The following is a 19,487-nucleotide window of genomic DNA, read 5'->3' on the forward strand; positions in this document are numbered from 1 at the left end:
TTTCTAGCTTGCTTGGGGGAGGGGGGGGGGGGGGATTTGCTGTGTGTGTGAGGAAATAGCATGGCAAATCTGTTTTCAGACTAGGTCTGGTGGATAATACCTTTTTATGAAGGCTTTGGTGAGACTTCTTGTCACTGAATATAATGCTATTCCTGGGTGGTCAGGCTGAAAGGAAGAGCTTTTATACTGTGGAGGGGATGGCAGCTGTCAGAATGCAGGTGCTGGTGGTGTTTGGTGGGTTTAATATGGACAGGGGTGTAGATGGAGCCATCAGAGAGGAGGAGATCAATGTCCAGGAAGGTGTCATGCTGAGCTGAGGAGGACCAGGTGAAGTGGGTGGGATGGAAAGTGTTGATGTTGTGAAGGAATGAGGATATGGTGTCTTGGCCGTGAGTCCAGATCCTGAACTTATCATCAGTGAACCTGAACCAGACCAGGGGTTTTGGAGGTTTGAGAGGCTAGGAAGGTTTCCTCTAGATGGTCCATAAACAGGGTGGCACATGAAGGTGCCATGCCGGTGCCCATAGCAGTGCCTTAGATTTGTTTGTGTACCTTTCCTTCATAGGAGAAGTAGCTGTGTGTTAGAATAAAGTGAGTTGGATGACAAATGAGGTAGTGGGTTGGAAGTCTGAAGGATGTTGGGAAATGAAGTGTAACCAATTGCAGGAAGACAATGGGCATGAAGGATGTTGGTTTAAAGGGAAGTGGTGTCAACAGTGACCAGTAGGGAAGCAGGAAGTAAAAGGGGGCCACTTTTCGCACCATACAGATATCTTACCTAAGTCATTTTCCAAGTCATTTTGATCATCTGCAAACAATCTAAGACGGCTACTCAGATTGTCTCCTATGTCATTAATATGGATCAGGAACAATAGAGGGCCTATAACACTTCCTTGGGGAACACAGGATATAACTTCTGTTTTACTCGATGACTTTCCATCTATTACTACAAACTGTGACCTTTCTGACAGGAAATCTCGAATCCAGTTGCACAACTGAGGTGATACTCCGTAGGCACACAGTTTGGTTAGAAGGTGCTTGTGGGGAACAGTGTCAAAAGCCTTCTGGAAATCTAAAAATATGGAATCATTTTGACATCCCCTGATGATAGCACTTATTACTTCATGAGTATAAAGTGTTAGTTGTGTTCACAAGAACGATATTTTCTGTGACCATGCTGACTATGTGTCAATAAATCGTTTTCTTTGAGGTACTTCATAATGTTCAAATACAGTATATGTTCCAAAACCCTACTGCAAATTGACGTTAGTGATATAGACCTGTAATTCAGCTGATTACTCCTACTTCCCTTTTTGGTATTGGTGTGACTTAAGCAATTTTCCAGTCTTTGGGTATGGATATTTCTGTGAGCGAGTGGATGTATATAATGCTAAATATGGAGCTATTTTATCACCATACTCTGAGAGGAACCTGACTGGCATACAATCTGGACTGGAGGCCTTGCCTTTATTAAGTGATTTAAACTTCTTCATTACTCTGAAGATATCTACTTCTATGTTTCTCATCTTGGCAGTTGTTCTTGATTGGAATTCAGGAATATTTACTTTGTCTTCTTTGGTGAAGGAGTTTCGGAAAACCATATTTAATAACTCTGCTTTAGTGGCACTGTCATCAGTGACTTCACCGTTGTTATCATGCAGTGAAGGTATTGATTGTGTCTTGCCACTGGTGTGCTTTATGTATGACCAGAATCTCTTTGGGTTGTCTGCCAGACTTTGAGACACAGTTTCGTTGTGGAAATTATTAAAAGCATCTCGCATTGAAGTACGCGCCATATTTCGAACTTCTGTAAAACTTTGCCAAACTTGGGGATTTTGCGTTCTTTTAAATTTGGCATGCTTTTTTCGTTGCTTCTGCAACAATGATCTGACCCGTTTTGTGTACCATGGGGGATCAGTACCATCACTTATTAATTTATGTGGTATATATCTCTCAATTGCTGTTGATACTATCTTTTTGAAAACATTCCACAACTTTTCTACACTTACATGATCAGATCGGAAGGAGTGAAGACTGTCTCTTAAGCGTTAAGAGCATGTTTATCAGATTTTTAAAATAGATATACTTTGTGTTTCTTTTTGATGGTTGTAGGTGTTACAGTAGGGGAGAGTGGGGCACTCTGAACCATGGGGCACAATGAATCAGGTAGCATAATTTCAATATAAGGTGGTAAATTATTTTTTCCTCTGTGCATATGTTGTCAGTACTGCTCTACCGACTGCCACTTGTTTTCTGCAGGATGTAGTTCCCGCCATTAGTGTTGTACTGGTGATATGTTAGTTTTGCGACCGTGAAGTAATTTTTGGGGACATAGATAGATTGAATTTTGTTCAATCCTTTGTCACCAAATTTTAGAGAAAGTAAGTCATTGTAACAATATCAATATTGTATTTTAATGATATAGATCTTCAAATATTAACAATGTTCATACATAACTTTATATGAGCTTTGTTTGAAATAAGTACTGTTGGGGCACATTGAACCAAGCTCTCCCGGGGCACAATGAGACATGGTTCATTGTGCCCCAGGAATCTTTTAATTGTCCAATACAAGCACTCTGTACTTTGTTTCCTTAGCATGGGTAAAATCATATATGTAGGAATTTAAGGCTTTTAAATTACAGTCGTTCAGCAGTCCTGTTTTATATTATCAGGTTTGAAGATGGTTCTTTTATACCGCAGGAAGACGGACAGAGATAAAACTGACCATTATGTTATGCAAGAAGCTGTACAGGATGTTCTTAATAAGGGCATGGCAGTTCACCAAGCAGCTAAATCTCATTCAGTACCTTACCCAACTCTTCACTGATATGTTCAAGACAATAAATGTGGTTCCAGAGAAAGATTGACACCAAACTATGACTATTGTAACGTATTTTCTGTGGAGCAGGAGAAATAATTAGTGGAGTATTTGTTGCATTCTTCTAAGATATGCTTTGGTGTTGACACAAAAGCATGCAGGCGCTTAGCAAGTGAGCTAGCTTTGAAAAAAGGTCTGAAATGTTCTGAGAACTGGACAGAGGGAATGGCTGGTGTAGACTGGTTCTATGGGTTCATGAAATGAAATCCCAGTTACAGTATCCGAGCCCCAGAGGGCTCTAGCTCATCCAAGCAACGTCCTTTAATCAGTATACTGTTTCAAATTTCTTCAGAAACGTGAAAGGCCTTTGCCGGAAATACCCTACTTTCACTGATTGTACAAGGGTTTTCAATCTGGATGGAACCAGTACCTCAACTGTACCAGATAGGCTTCCAAAGGTAGTGGCACAAAAGGGAAGTAAACAGATTTCTCAAGCTACTAGTGGAGAACGTGGTGTCTTAGTGACCACCTGTTGCATAATCAGTGCAGGTGGTACTTTCCTGCCCCCAGCAATGATATCTCCTCGAGTAAATTTTAAACAACATATGATAAGTAATGCACCAACAGGCACCCTGGGGTTAGCAACAAAGACTTCCTGGGTGAGTAACGATCTTTTTGTGGATGTCATGAAACATTTCATCCACAAATCCAGTAGTAGCAAAGACAATCCTGCGTTTCTAATTTTAGACAATCATGAAAGCCATCTGTCAATTCAGGTAATAGATGTAGCAAAAGCCAGTGGGGTGGCTATGTTAACTATACCCCCACAAACCTCAAACAAATGGTAGCCTCTAGATGTAGGAGTGTTATCTTCATTCAAGGGAACTTATTACTCAGCATTCAAAACTCCTACACAGGAAAGGCACTCCTCTCACTATTTATGATAAAGCTGCATGTGTCAGAATTGCTCATGACAGATCAATGAAACCCACTAACATATCTTCTGCTTTCAAGAAATGTGGAATATTTCCATTTGATGAAGACATCTTCACTGATGAAGACTTTATGGTCAGCAAAGTAACAGTCAGGGTTGCGGAGGCAAACAGAACAACTTCAGATGTTAATTCTCTCCATCATATCAAGGATGCACGATCTGCAGGGCAAGCCTCAGTAGATGTCAGCCAGTCACAAGATCTGCAGCAAGCAGAACCATCTGCAGTGCTTAACACCTAAATAGCTTTTCCTAATGGACTTTCTCCTGAAATAATTTGAGGATTTCCAAAAGCAGAGAACAGAAAGAAGAGCAATAAACGTAAGAGAGGACGAAGTTTAATTGCAACTGATACACCGGAGAAAGATTTGTTGCAAGCCACAAAACATCCCAATAAAAAGGTCAACTGGAAGCTTTATGAGCAGGAATCAGATGACTACATTAGTGAGGCGCATTATGAAGAGATCAATGCCAACGAGGATATGTCTGGTAAATCCGAGTACAACTTTGAAGACCTGGACAAATCACTAGAAACAAATGATTTCGTTTTGACCAAATTTGAACTGAAAAACAAAACACCAGTTTACTATGTGGGGAAGATTTTGAAACCGAAGGATGACGCAGGAGACTATCAGGTATCATTTTTGAGAAAAAGTGAAAAATGGGAGGAAAGTTCTATTTTCCTCAGGTAAAGGATGAAGCTTTTGTTCCAGATAGCAACATACTTTATGGCCTCCCACGACCTGCTACTGATGGTGTGACAAAGAGACAAAAATCATATTTCAAATTTGGAATCAGCATCGAGTCCATTGATGTTTGGTAATTCCAAAATAAATAACATGATTGTGTGCCTACAGATTTAATTATATGATTCACACATGGAATATATGTACACATTATGTTTAAAGTATATTTACACTTACTTTGTATGCTAAATAGGTTCTTTCAGTGAACCTGTTTATAGTGGTTCATAGTACCCCACATGTGGGGCACAATGAACCATTTACCAAATTTTCTTCAAAGGTGTGCAGCCAAAGAACAATTAATGACAGTGCAATCATATAAGGCCATTTGATACTTGAATGATTAAACTGTAACATCTGTAAATCACAACTCTGTAGTAAAATTATTGGATGAGTAACACGGAGAAATATTTTTTATGGTTCAATGTGCCCCACTCTCCCCTATTCAGCAGCAACTGCCTTGTGGTAGCTAATCCCTGTATTCGTCACAATACTCACTATTTGTCCATGATTATTTGTTGCTAAAAGGTCAAGTATGCTTTTGCAACCATTTACGCTTCAAGTGGGCTCATGAACTAATTGTTCAAAATAATTTTCTAAGAAAGCATTCGGTACAATTTTGTATTACGTTTTACGCCTGTTGCCGGCTTTAAATGTATAATTTTTCCAGCGTATTGAGGGTAGATTAAAGTCACCACTGACTATTAACTGTATGAGCAGGGTACTCATTTGAAATGAGACTCAAGTTTTCTTTGAACTGTTTAGCAACTATATCTTCTGAGTCGGGGGGTCGGTAAAACTATCCAGTTAATAGTTTAGTCAGATTGTCAGGTATAACACGAACTATCTACTTCAATTTTGCTGCAAGGCAAACTACATCTGACAGCAATAAATACTACACCACCAACTGTATTTAATCTATCCTTTCTGAAAACTGTTAGATTGTTTGAAAAAAATTTTGACTGAAATTATTTCCAGCTTTAGCCAGCTCTCTGTACCTACAACTATTTGAGCTTCAGTGCTTTCTGTTGGGGCTTGGAGCTCTGGTTCTTTCCCAACACAGTTACGATAGTTTACAACTACAATACCAATCGTTCCTACAACTACCTTACTGTGTTTTACCCGCCCACTTTTAGACGGACGTCCCTTCTGTGGTTCCCTGAGACCCACTAACCTAAAAAAACTGCCCAGTCCCTTCCACACAGCCCCCGCTACCCGTGTAGCCGCCTCATGTGGGTAGTGGACTCCTGACCTATTAAGCGGAACCCGGAAACCCACCACCTGATGGCACATGTCAAGGAATCTGCAGCCTACACTGTCACAGAACCGCCGGAGCCTCTGATTCAGACCCTCCACTCGGCTCTGCACCAAAGGACCACAGTTGGTTCTATCGACAGTGCTGCAGATGGTGAGCTCCGCCTTAATCTCGAAAGCAAGACTGGCAGTCTTTACCATTTCCGCTAGCCGCCCGAAACCAGACAGAATCTGTTCCAATCCAAACCGACACACGTCATTGGTACCGACATGAGCCACCACCTGCAGTTGGCTAAACACTGTACTCTTCATGGCATCTGGAAGCATCCTTTCCATATCCGGAATGACTCCCCCCAGAATGCACGCAGAATGCACACTGGCTTCCTTCCCCTCCTTGGCAGCCATGTTCCTAAGGGGCCCCATTATGCGCCTAATGTTGGAGCTCCCAGTTACCAGCAAACCTGCCCTCTGTGAATGGCCAGACCTTGCAGGCCGAGAATTTTCCTCTGGAACAGGGTGGACGACTGCATCCGGCTCAGAGACTTCGTCAGCCACAGATAACGCCTGAAACCTGTTCGTCAGTTCGTCAAATGAACTGGGGAGGCCCTATGATTAGCCTCTCAGAAAGTTTTTCACTGCCTGCCAGACTTTGGAATGATCTCCCACTCGGCCCCGGGTGAGGGGTCAACCTCAGTGCAGGCAGTACCTGGGGCGGCCACAGCAGTGGACCGATCGGAGGACACGTGGGACGTGCTCAATGTCCCTGGCATCCCCACGTTCAATCCCCCACAGTGACGCACCTTGGCAGCAGTCTCAAGCTGTGTGACAGAAGCCAAAGCAGCCTGGAGCTATTAGCTAAGGGTCACCAACTCAGCTCGTATCTGTACACAACAATCACAGTTCCTATCGATTACTGCAGTCGCTCCTGTTTGAAGCTCGTAAAAATATGTAACAAGCTAATGGTGTACTCACCATATTAGTAACAGGATCTAGCGGTGCTGCTCTCGCTGATGGTCTAACGTACTGGGCCTACGGTTTCTGTGCCGCCGGTGATGCCACCATCACCAATTCTGCCTGAGCCTGTTGGCTTATTGTCAACATCTCACTAGGCCATTGCTTCCCAACCGAGATCGTCAGCCTCCTGCCAGTGTCTCACTGGCCCATCGCCTTCCAGCTGAGCCCATTGGTGCCCTGCCAGTATCTCACCAGCCTGTTATTCATCAACCCCTGCACTTTCCACTGCTGGCTTCGTCACACCTCAGCCCATCTGGCCACCTCCAAGTCACTGCGGCACCTATCTGCCTCCTGTGTTTCACATATATTTCTCAGCACTCCTACACCTTCTACTTGTTCACACCTTCCATTTCCAGACTCTGTGCCAGTTGTGCTGCATTTTTAATACCTTCGAAGCACACAGCCTTTTTCCCGCAGTCCCAGGCTTATTCTGTCTGCTCTAAAGGCTTACCTATTGAAGTTCACATTGGCAGCTTCTCCCAACTGCCAGCCTTATTGGACCACCTGGTGTCATCCTACCAATGGTTGGTGCTGGTTGAGCCACTCTTCCATCAGCCACTGATGCCCATTGTCCCCAGGGCGCAGTCATCCTTGGTCATACCAAACAGCTTGCTCCCATCCGCCTGACATGCTGGACTGCCTTCCGTCCCACTGGCACACCATCATTGCCCGCCTTTCTGGCCCATCCTCCATCATCTCTCCATTGGCCGCCATTAGTAGAGTCTTGTTCACATCAACTGCCCCTGCTCAGCATTCTAAGTGCGCTGTTGCCTTAGAGGTCACGCCCGGCTCTCACTGAATCCTCACCAAGCTGCTTCCCATAGCCCCATTTCTCCTTGCTTATATTTCTGGTTTTTCTGCTGCAGAGATCACAGCATTGACCGGGTTCTTGCGTCTCGAGTACATGTGATGGTTTCAAGGAGAGGGTCCTACATCTCACATCACACCCAAAGCTGTCCTACATTTCATGGCAACCCTCGCTGGCTAGTTCGCATTGTTGTGTCTCGAACAGCTGCCATTGATCAAGAATTTCTGCCAACACCTGATGCAGGCTCCTCGACTTCTTCACATCAGAGCTATTTTGCATGCCATATCTTTGGGATGTGCCCTTACCTTCAGTCTCTAAGGCTCTGAGATGGCCCACCATCCCTCCCTTAAGGGGAAAGAGGTATTGTGTGCATATGCAGTACTCTCTGGAAACTATGCTGTACCGTAGCATTGTCAGAATGCTGGTGTGTGTCCACTCAGGTAAACATAAACATATTTATCGGCAGGCTTACAGGAAGCTCTGCAAAACATCGAGGCACTGATGTTGCCCCAGGCATCGCCACAATTGTCGAACTATTTTGCTACACCTATCACATGCCACTTGGAAACACTCAGGTATGTAAATAACCAACTGCTCAATGTGTAGCCTCACTGAATGCATGTCCTCACTGAGTTTAGCGTTTGTGTGTTCTTTGAGTTGACTAAACATTCACAAGGTGCAGTCAGCACTCTTCACTAACCACTGCCTTGTGGGACCCAGCATTTAAACACACTGAAAAATTTCCTATTTTGTGATACAGAGTTACAGGTGGACCTATCACGCAGTGACTCATTTTCTGTGTGGGCAGGCTTGCACCTAACATGTTGTTGATGTTTAGCCTTCAGGATATATAAAAGCATTGCTCACTGCTGTCAGTGGAATGTCAATTAAAGTATGGTGTTCTATTGTGGTCACAGACCAAACAAATATGAATATAACATAGCAACTGGTATAGGTTCACAGCTTTCTCTCTCTCTCTCTCTCTCTCTCTCTCTTTCTCTCTCTCTATCTCTCTATCTATCTATCTCTCTCTCTCTCTCTCTCTCTCTCCCCCCCCCCCCATTCCCCCTCCCCCCTCCTCCTGATGCTGACTCTCTTCCAAAGAGAACAAGAAAATCTCTCATGTGTCAAAATTATCCTCATTTGGGAGGGAATCTGACTGTGTTGGACATTTCTGCAAACTGTTTTTGTGGGAATATCAATTGTTTAAAGTTCATTGAAACCTAATTCATTTGTACTGAATTGTTTGTTAGCACTAGTACAAATCCAATTAAAGGTATCTGCAGCTGTATCAGGTATACCAGGTGGGTCCAGTGTGAGTGGGTACACATCATTTGGGCTGTCCACTGTCAGCAACAAAATATACAACTCTGCTTGACCCATAGCTATCAGATTTCACATATATCATCTAAGCATGCTGACATTGTCCTTATTCATTGCAATATTGCATATTAGTTTTAGTCCAAACCTAGCACTTGTAGTGTCATTCACAACTTAAGCTTTTGCTCTATAAATTGAAACTCAATATTTGTAATTCTACTTGCATTTTATCTGAATTATATAGTGGTATTTTAAAAAAATGGAGGAGTTTGCAAATCTTTTCTATTTCATAATCCCTGTTTTCAAATCGTTTTTGAGATACACATCTAGAGCTCAGATTGAGTTATAACTCGGACACCGCTGTTCAAAATAACACGTGTTTCATATGGGTTAGACAAATGGGGATGGTAGGATCTGCAAGATAGGATCTGATTTATGACCATATATTAAATCTATAAAGTTGAAAGTATCTGTTAACATTGTGGATGCACAGTTCATTACATCTTAACGGCTATAAATGAAGGGTCAATACAGCACAAACTTCCATCACTATTGTTTAAAATGGGATTAAAGAATTTGATGTAGCCAGATGACTGAAGTTTTAACTTCCAATAACATAAACTATAGATCATGTGGGATAAGTGACATCTTACACCTAGAATCAATATGAATGACATCTGCATGCCAAAAAGGGGTGGCTGTGTTTATCCTAGAATGTGAAACATATGTTGGTCACAGTTAAACAGATTGTTGTCTTCTGCTTCTTGAAGGCCCTCTTCTGTGCAGTAATAAGGACACAGTCAACACTGAAACATCCGGGAAGCTTTTGACTCAGCATTTCACCTTTGCTTATTATCAAATTTATGATCATATGGGATAAAAACTGACATTTTTCAGGGCTTGTGTATTTCATGGGAGGACACAGCACTTTATCAGGAGGAGGGGGGGGGGGGGGGGGGGGGGGGAATTAACACCAGATGTAGAAGTAAATTTGGGGATGCCCTAGGGAAGTGTTTTGGGACCCTTGCTGTTCATGTTGTGTATTAATAGCCTTGCAGATGGTATTAATAGTAACATCAGACATTTGGCAAATGATGGAGTTATCTATAATGAAGAACTATCTGGAAGAGTCTACACAAATATTCAGTATGAAATGGGAAGAAACCCTTATAAGTATTGCAATCGAATGTACTCTACTCCATGCAGTTCACTGTGGTGTGCACAGTACAGATGGTAGATGTACAAGTGCCTGGTCTAAATTAACGCTTGAATCTATATGTTGTGGACACATCACACACACATACAGAAAATGAGTTCTTTTCTGTTCCTCTTTTCTTTCTTTATTTGCAGGTATTTTCAGACTGACTACCCCACTGTGATTCAGTCACTTTTCTTAGAAGATCCTTCCTGGTAGAAACTATTGACTTGCAGTTCATGAAGTGTTTCTTCTAAAGAAAGGATCTGACAAGCCTCAATCGTAGGTATTTTGGAGATCACTGTATTAAAACTCAACTCCTGGCCATACTACTTTTTACCTGTGAGTGACTCCCTTGTCATTCAAACGAAAGATCTTGACAGACCTTCAAGAGGGTTTTTGAACACACTCTCCACTGATTCAGAGCTTATGCTCTGGGTTATTAGAGTAAAAGCTTCGGTATACAATAAGATTCTAGTGCTCTGGGCTATACGTTGTTCATTAGTATGTATATTGAATGCAACAGGAGCAGTCACACATCGATGTGAAAGGCCATTGACTGCACTGCCCTTGGAAATCAATGGAGAACCTGCTATTGTGCAAGAGAGTGACAATGAATCTGATTAGCTTACAATCCTTGCTCAGGCTGTAGATCTGGACTAGATGCAGCTGGTAGTTACAGTGTTGACATATCAACAAATACTATTCCTGTTACCTTACAAACTTCAAAATTATTCTCTATGAACTGTGTTAGATTCAGCATTAGGCCTGTACAGCTTTTATCAGTGCATAATCCAGCAACTGTAAAAGGTGATTTAAAATCAATCTTGCTCATAACTTATAAAATTGAAACAGTTGTGTGACAATTTTAAAATTCTTTGTATTGTTTCTATCTTTCCCAGATTTCAGCAGAGCAATCATTCAGTTCTTCTGTAACATCTTTATATCTGCTTATACTGTACTTATCTCTAATTTTTGTATGCTGAGTGATGTTGTAAGGCCATTAGTAACCTATTGCTCTTCTCTTAGCATTTTTGGCTTTATGGATTTGTGTGTGCCTTCCTATTCTGTACTAGTTGACATGCTACATGATTGTGTACATCTACACCTACATCAACAGCTGCATAGGTACTCCACAGACCACCATAAGGTGTGTGATGGAGGGTACCCTGTACCACTACTTGTCATTTCCCCTGCTGTTTCACGCGTAAATAGAGTGAAGGAAAAAAGACAGTCTGTACGTCTCTGAATGAGCCCTAATTTCTCATATCTCACATTCGTGGTCCTTACACGTGATGTATGTTGGTGGGAGTAGAATTGTTCAACAATCCGCTTCTAATGTCAATTCTCTAAATTTTCTCAATAGTGTTTCCCATAAAGAACGTCGCCTTCCCTCCAGGGATTCCCATTTGAGTTCCCAAAGCATCTCCGTAATACCTATGTTGTGTTCGAGCCTACTAGTAGCAAATCTAGCAGCCCTCCTCAGAATTGCTTCATTGTTTTCCTTCAGTCCGACCTGGTAGGTTCTCGAACACTTGAGCAGTACTCAAGAATAGGTCACACTAGCATCCTATATGCGGTCACCTTTACATGTGAACCACTCTTTCCTAAAATATTCCCAATGTGTGGCAGTCCTCCATGTGGGCCTCTTGTAGGGAGTCTGTGGTTCTCTGCCGCGTCTGCATTGGCCACACATGGGCGACCCATGGCTACCTCCTGTGTCATGAAGACCCACCTCAGTGTCGGTGCAGCGCCCAGCTGACAGTGGCCCATATATTGTGGAGCTGTCCTCCTTTGGCTGCCCTGCAAAGGAATCTTCAGTTACCGGACTCGTTATCATTAATTTTAGCAGACAACGCCTCATTGGCTGCTTTGGTTTTACTTTTTATTCATGTCCTTTATACCTTCTGTGTCCTCCGCCCTAGTAGTTTTAGGCTGGAGGTTTTAATGTGGCACAGAGTGGCTTTCTTATACTTTTAATTCTCGTGGTTCGCCAGCCATAGTCATCTGCTCTCTTTTTATTATCCCTTCTACCTGTTTCTTGTGTCTCTGTGATTTTCTTGTCCACTTTTGTCCCTTTTAGTGTTTTTTCCCCTTCTGTCTTTCTCATGGTTTTTCCTTTCTTCCACCTTTGTTTTGTATGTCTCGTTTGTTTTACTCCCACCCTTGTGGAATTATTTTAATCGGAATAAGGGACCTATGATCTAGCAGTTTGGTCTCTCTCCCCCTTTTAAACAAACCAACCAACCAACTGTTCATTCCCAATAAACCAAAGTCGACCATTTGCCTTCCCGACCACAGTTTTCACACGCTCATTTCACCTCGTACCACTTTGCAACATTATGCCCAGATATTTAAATGTCCTGACTGTGTCGAGCAGGACACTGGTAATACTGTGTCTGAACATTACAGGTTTGTTCTTCACTGATTTGCATTAACTTACATTTTTCCACATTTAGGATCAGCTGCCATTTGTCACACCAACTGGAAATTTTTCTAAGTCATTCTGTGTCTTCCTTACAGTCACTCAACTTTGACACCATACAGTTCACCATGGCATCATCAGCAAACAGCCACAGACTGCAGCCCATCCTGTTTGCCAAATCATTTATGTATATGGAGGACAACAGTGGTCCTATCACACTTCTCTACGGCACTCTTGACGATACCCTCATCTCTGATGAACACTCGCAATCGAGGACAATATTCTTTGAGACACTCACATATGTCTGAACCTATTCTATATGCTCGTACCTTCGTTAACAGTCTGTGATGGGGCACTGTGTTAAATGTTTTCCAGAAATCTAGAAATATGGAATCTGCCTGCTGCCCTTCATCCATAGTTCTCAGTATAACGTGTGAAAAGGGCAAGCATGAGCTTCGCACGAGTCATGCTTTATGAAACCATGCTGATTTGTGGACATAAGCTGCTTAGCCTCAAGAAAGTTTATTATATTTGAGCTGAGAATGTGTTCAAGGATTCTGCACCAAACAGAACTTATGGATTTTGGTCTGTAATTTTGTGGGTCCATTCTTTTACCTTTATTATATAGTGGAGCCACCTGCACTTTTTTCCGAGTTTCTTGGTACTTTGTGCTGGGCAAGAAATCCGTGATAAATGCAAGCTAGGAAAGAGGCCAATGCCCTCTTTGCAAAATCAAACAGGGTTTCCATCCAGACCTGTTGATTTATTTGTTTTCAAATATTTAAGTTGATTCTCTATACCAGGTATTTTTATTTCTATGTAGTCCATACGGGAGTCTGGATGCCTCCACTTATCAGATGAGCCCCCCCCCCCCCCCCCCCTCGCAGATATACTGGATGAACATTGGCTTTCTTTCCTACCTTGAACACTATCGGCATAAAGGGCTCCATAACACGCTGAACATTGGAGCTCCCAATAACCAGTAAACCCCTTCCTCCGTGTGCCTTCTCAGACCCTGCCTAAGGAGTGGCCACCTGTCCACTCACAAGACGAATGAGTGAGGCCAGGCTGCCAGTCTCCACATTGGCCCTCTACCTCGAGCGGCGTGAATGCGTTATCACCTCACCACTCACCCTGCTGTGAGGGCAGATCCACCACGTTATGTGCACTAGAAGCTGCTTCGGGAGCAGAGCCCATGGGCAAAACAAGTGACACCTGAGGTGTCCCATGCAATGAGCCAGATTCTCCACCACAACTACTCCTGATGGCAGCAGCGTGAAGGTGACTGACCATAACCAATGGCACATTCAGCTGTTCGCAAACTGTGGACTGCTCCTTCTGTATCCACACACAGCATACACACATCCTACCCATCCTAGCAAGACTAACTGAAAAAGTGAACCATGAAAGCAAACAATCCTAGAGATGCGACTTGCTACACTTCTGATGTGTCACCAATGGATGCTGATGTGTTAAAGAGCTACATAGCTGGCTGTTCAGTGAGCAACTATTTGCTGTAAAGACTGAATGAATTTACACTTAAAAACTGTGAGATTAACCCTCTTATACAGGGACACACATGAAATTTAATAAATATACTAAGTGGAAAACACAGAAAAGATAAACAATTAACTTGCTCCTCTGCATACACACTCGTATCACAGTCGAGAGCTGGAGCCTGACTGGATGGCTTACTAAATGAATGGACGGTTACTTTCAAAACAAAACAAATGGGCAACTAATGTACTACAGACTGAATGAATTTAAACTTACAAAAATGTGAGATTAACTCTCTTAAACAGAGAAACATGCACGAAATTTAGTAAGTGTTCTACGTAGAAAACACAGAAAAGGATGAAAACTTAATTTGCTACTGTGTAAATGCATTTGTGTCACAGCCAAGAGCTGGAGCCTATCATATTATGTTGTACCAAGGTGCTTATTGGATCATTGCTTTATGACTTGATGTCATTTGTGAACTTCAGTACTGTATAACCACGGTGACGGAAAATATCAAAGTAAATGGTTATATTTAAAAAGAAAGGTGATGAGACTTACCAAACAAAAGCGCTGGCAGGTCGATAGACACACAAACAAACACAAACATACACACAAAATTCTAGCTTTCGCAACCAATGGTTGCCTCGTCAGGAAAGAGGGAAGGAGAGGGAAAGACAAAAGGATATGGGTTTTAAGGGAGAGGGTAAGGAGTCATTCCAATCCCGGGATCGGAAAGACTTACCTTAGGGGGAAAAAAGGACAGGTATACACTCGCACACACACACATATCCATTCGCATATACACAGACACAAGCAGACATTTGGCCTTTACAAATGTCTGCTTGTGTCTGTGTATATGCGAATGGATATGTGTGTGTGTGCGAGTGTATACCTGTCCTTTTTTCCCCCTAAGGTAAGTCTTTCCGCTCCCGGGATTGGAATGACTCCTTACCCTCTCCCTTAAAACCCATATCCTTTTGTCTTTCCCTCTCCTTCCCTCTTTCCTGACGAGGCAACCATTGGTTGCGAAAGCTAGAATTTTGTGTGTATGTTTGTGTTTGTTTGTGTGTCTATTGACCTGCCAGCGCTTTTGTTTGGTAAGTCTCATCACCTTTCTTTTTAAATATATTTTTCCCACGTGGAATGTTTCCCTCTATTATATTTAAAGTAAATGGTTAGATATATTTACTTCATCAGTCTCGGTTACAAATTGTCTTAAATGACTAATAGTTTTGATCACTTCATGATTGTCTTCATATCTATAAATAAAAATACAAGATTAAAAGTATCTACTTGAATGAATGACATTAGTTGAAAATATTGAAAATAATTAGGGTTCCATGACTGAATCTGTAAAAACAGAACCCTTATAGGATTGCTTTATTGTCTGTCTGACTGTTAAGAATCCTTTTTCTCAGGAATGGGTAGACATAATAAGGGCAGATTTATGTCACATATTAATGTCTATGGATGCTTGACAGCATACAAATTTTAAGCTTCAAAGTCAATTCATAAAAAGGTACAGCTATTTAGGTCACATATTTTGATACTCAAAAACTCATTCATCAAAACCTGTAGGGTACTTTCCGTTGACCTAGAATCATGAAATTTGGCAAGGAGCAAGATTTAACAGTATGAGTAAAGGAAAAAGTCTGTAATTGTTAATTTGTAATTATATAACACAAAAAAATATTTTTTTGTCCTTTATCATCTGTCTGTCCATTTGCCCATATGTTACAACCTACTTTCCTCATGAACAAATTGGCATATCAGATTCAGATTTATATCACAGACTGAAGTCTATAATCCCTTGGCAGTGTAAAACATTTAAGCTCCTAAGTCAATTCAGTCAAAAGATTCAGCCATTTATGTAAAATATTTTGAAACTCGTGAAGTCACTCATCAAAACCTATAGGCTACTTGCCGTTGATGTAGAATTATGAAATTGGACAAGAAGCAAGGTTTCACAGAGCAAATAAAGTAAAAAAATTGAAAATTGTTAAATTATAATTATATCGCATAAAAATTCTTTTTGCCAGTAGAACCTATGTTGCATTCATCGTCCATCAAAGGCCTAATAGACTAACACTACTACATGCAAACGTAAAATGCAGGATGAAGTCCTGTTTTAAAAAGTAAATAAAAAATGTTTTACTAAATCTTCTATATCAATACATATAAACTGAAGCCCCTATCTTATTCTTTTTGTATGTCCAGGCTAGTCTGAAGAACTAGTGTAGAGACTTTGATGTGGTCTTGGAATCCTCATGACCAGTATCTTTCCAGCATCTTTATCAAAAACAGGCGAAAACCATTGAGATTCTCAATTCCCAGGGTGGATGAACTATATAAATGTACATAATTAAGTTTGTATGCAATTCTGTGCGTGGTCCTGCTCGCATTTGGCCAATTTTTATATATTATTCTTGTCAGCCAGTTGGATTCATGAACTATTAACCAGATTGTACCTTTTTCTCTTTTTATTACATGATGCCTGATTAATCGCAAGCTGTGAAAAGTCAAAAAAATTTTCATGTCATAATTTTAATGAAAACAATAATTGTAACAGCATTTTGTAATACTAGATGAACTTCAAGAAAGAATTGTCGTATGGTGATGTGAAACAACTGTACTTCTGTATAAGTATATTCTTTGAGATTGAACAAGACTGTCCAGTAAACTTAAAATCATGCACAACCACATTTAAAGTGTGATTTTAATAGGCTAGTTTAATATTAAATAAAATTAAAAGTACTCAATAATTTGTTCAATAATTATATCAAGTTGAATTGTATTCACAAATCATAATTTGCATGTTCAACAGTGTGACTCCAGTACCTGGATCTGAAGCAGTGTGGTTCAGCCTGGATTGGAAGCTGCCATGTGTGCTGTTCTTCACTAACAGGAATCTACCCTCAGAGCTGGTGCCTCCACCTCTCAACCCATTGACAGCAGATGTCTTTAGGGAAGATGAAAGTCTGGCCAGAGGCTGTGGTCAACGCATGATCACATTCACACCACTTGGTACTAATGAAATGCTGGGAAGAGGTATGTATGCACAAAATCGACCAAGGCTGTGGGTGTGACACCAGAAAGTAAAAATGCTCCAATGAAGAAGACAGCTGTAATAGCTTGTTCTCTCTGTCAGGACTCACTCACTGATGCTACTAAAATACTTGTGTAATACAGAATGTGTTTACAACTTAAAATGTGAAAGAAAATCTATTGTAAAATTCTCCTCATTTAAATGTAATCAATGCATTAAGGATATTGGTGGTATACTGAAAGCTAAGTAACTGAGAAATGGGATTACTGTAGTCAGACCTGGTGTAGTTAACCAGTTAGTCCCATTTTTTTAATACAAAATAATTTTGGATATTGGGCAATGTAATTGTAAACATTTAAAGCAACTAAATTGCCAATGTTTCGACTGACTTGCTGCGGTCCTCTTCATGGTGGTTCATTGTTGTATACTGATGAATGTCTTCCTTAATATACTGTCATTTGGCTACCAGCCTCACATATCTGAGATGTTATTGGACAGTTTGAAGAGGTTGTTATGGACTGGGTGGGTGCTAGTACACTATCACCTGTACTACCCTGGTGGCTGATTCGAAGGCAATTCTAGTAGGTGATTGGTAGAATGTAGCATATCAGCTAGCTGTTGTCTGTGCCACTCTGGTAAGTAGGCCTTCTCTTGTTGCTGACTGGAAGGCAATAGCAAATTGGCAGCTGGAATCCAGAGGGTTGTGTTTTCTTGCAGCGAGACATTAAGGCCGCACTTCAATGGTGTGATCCAATACCCAAAATTATTGTCTCCAAAATGACACTGACCATGGAAGCCTACAAAAACTTATACAAGAGTATTTTTATCTTTTTATTTTGGCTTCCACCAATCTGACTATTTAAAAAAGCTGGGAGAGTATCCAAATAAAGTTCGGCTGCTTTCAACACTTGATTTTAGTTGAGGCCTTGTGATATAATAAATATTTGTTCATATGAAGTGGAAGGGAAATAGGATCTGTGCCACCCCTTCCCATATTTAAAGATAATCACACAAAAATACAAATTGGGATGAAAAAGTGTGATGGATTGCTGTGGAAAATTACCATTTGTGTTAGCTCTCAATACTTATTATTAACTGACTTCCTTAAGGTAGACTTCATCCTCCTTAAAGAAGGGCTCTTAATTCCAAATTCCTTTTGTTGTTTCAAATACTAGAATTTTTTTTATCTGAAGAACCTGCAGTTTGTGGAAGGCAGATGACTTATTTAGCCTCACAATCATGCTCTAACTTCTCAGGAGACCCTGCAGTTTGGAATCAGGAATTCTCAAACATTCCACTTAAAGCCATGGACAAACACCAGTCTCTCAACACAAACAAAAGCAAATATTTTCTGAATTTGAACATAATTCATGCAGCCAAAGATTTCTGTTAGTTGCCAGGGGTTGAAAAATAGTGAATGTAGATAGTGTATCACCAGCCACAAATCCTCTCCCCCTTTTCCCTATCACTATGTATAAGGAACTGCTTTCTTTTAAACTTGATTTATTAATTGTTCAATCATTGCTGCCCTTAGAATGAACTTCTCGAAATAATTTATTGCCTCTAGATGTTATTGCAGTCCTTCAAAATTCTGTAGTGTTTAGAAATTGTTAAATGCCACCAGATTTTGTTGAGTTGGGTGATTTCCTGTATTGCAGAAAATGTGACCCAAATCACACTTCCTCTGTGGAAAAATTTGTGGTAACACAAAATTGACTGCAGCCATAGGAAGTTTAGAATAAGATTCATAAGTGATTTACACATATAGAAACTTCATTCACAGTCTCAATCCCATTTCACTTGGAGAGAAATTACCAGTTTTTACCCTAAGCTCATCTTCAGATATGATTGTTCCTGTATATAGCAACCCATGATATGTTCACAAAAATCTAACAAAAGTATCCACAGAGTGGCATTGCAGCTGGTGGTTGTATTTGAGAATAGATGGATAGCATACTGTATGAAGATAACCATACATTTGAAACTGGTAATAGTTGTGTAAGTCAAATTTGGGTGAAACCATGATTGTGAATTAAGTTCATATGCAATAAGTGACAATCACTGTTGCCCTGCCATCTTACTTAAAATATCATTCATATGTGATGGAATGTTGTGTTAGTTGCTCAGTGTAGTGCTGGTATACAACCAGGCCAGTGGCTACACAAGGGCAACTGCCAGTATCAGTCAAGATCAGAATATTGATAAGCCTCACTGTTATTACACGTCAGGTCTTGATAATAACTGTATTGCATGATGAGATCTATTATGATAAAATAACTGCAACTTGAGAATTTTTGTAGCAAGTCTTATGGTCAGTGAATTAACGTGTTGCCACCAACAGGTAGCACAATAACTGTAAGTTTGAAGTTGC

At 40.9% G+C, this 19,487-nt stretch overlaps 1 protein-coding gene across 1 annotated transcript in view; it reads left to right on the forward strand.

Moving 5' to 3' along the window:
* LOC126175203 (PAN2-PAN3 deadenylation complex catalytic subunit PAN2) overlaps positions 1–19,487 on the forward strand; it is a 319,055-nt gene that overhangs the window by 248,893 nt on the left and 50,675 nt on the right. Inside the window, exon 17 of the mRNA XM_049921812.1 lies at positions 16,895–17,118. Coding sequence (XP_049777769.1) covers positions 16,895–17,118 — 224 coding nt within the window. The remainder of the gene's footprint in view (positions 1–16,894; positions 17,119–19,487) is intronic.

This window comes from Schistocerca cancellata, chromosome 3 (assembly GCF_023864275.1).
Source record: "Schistocerca cancellata isolate TAMUIC-IGC-003103 chromosome 3, iqSchCanc2.1, whole genome shotgun sequence".
NCBI lineage: Eukaryota > Metazoa > Arthropoda > Insecta > Orthoptera > Acrididae > Schistocerca > Schistocerca cancellata.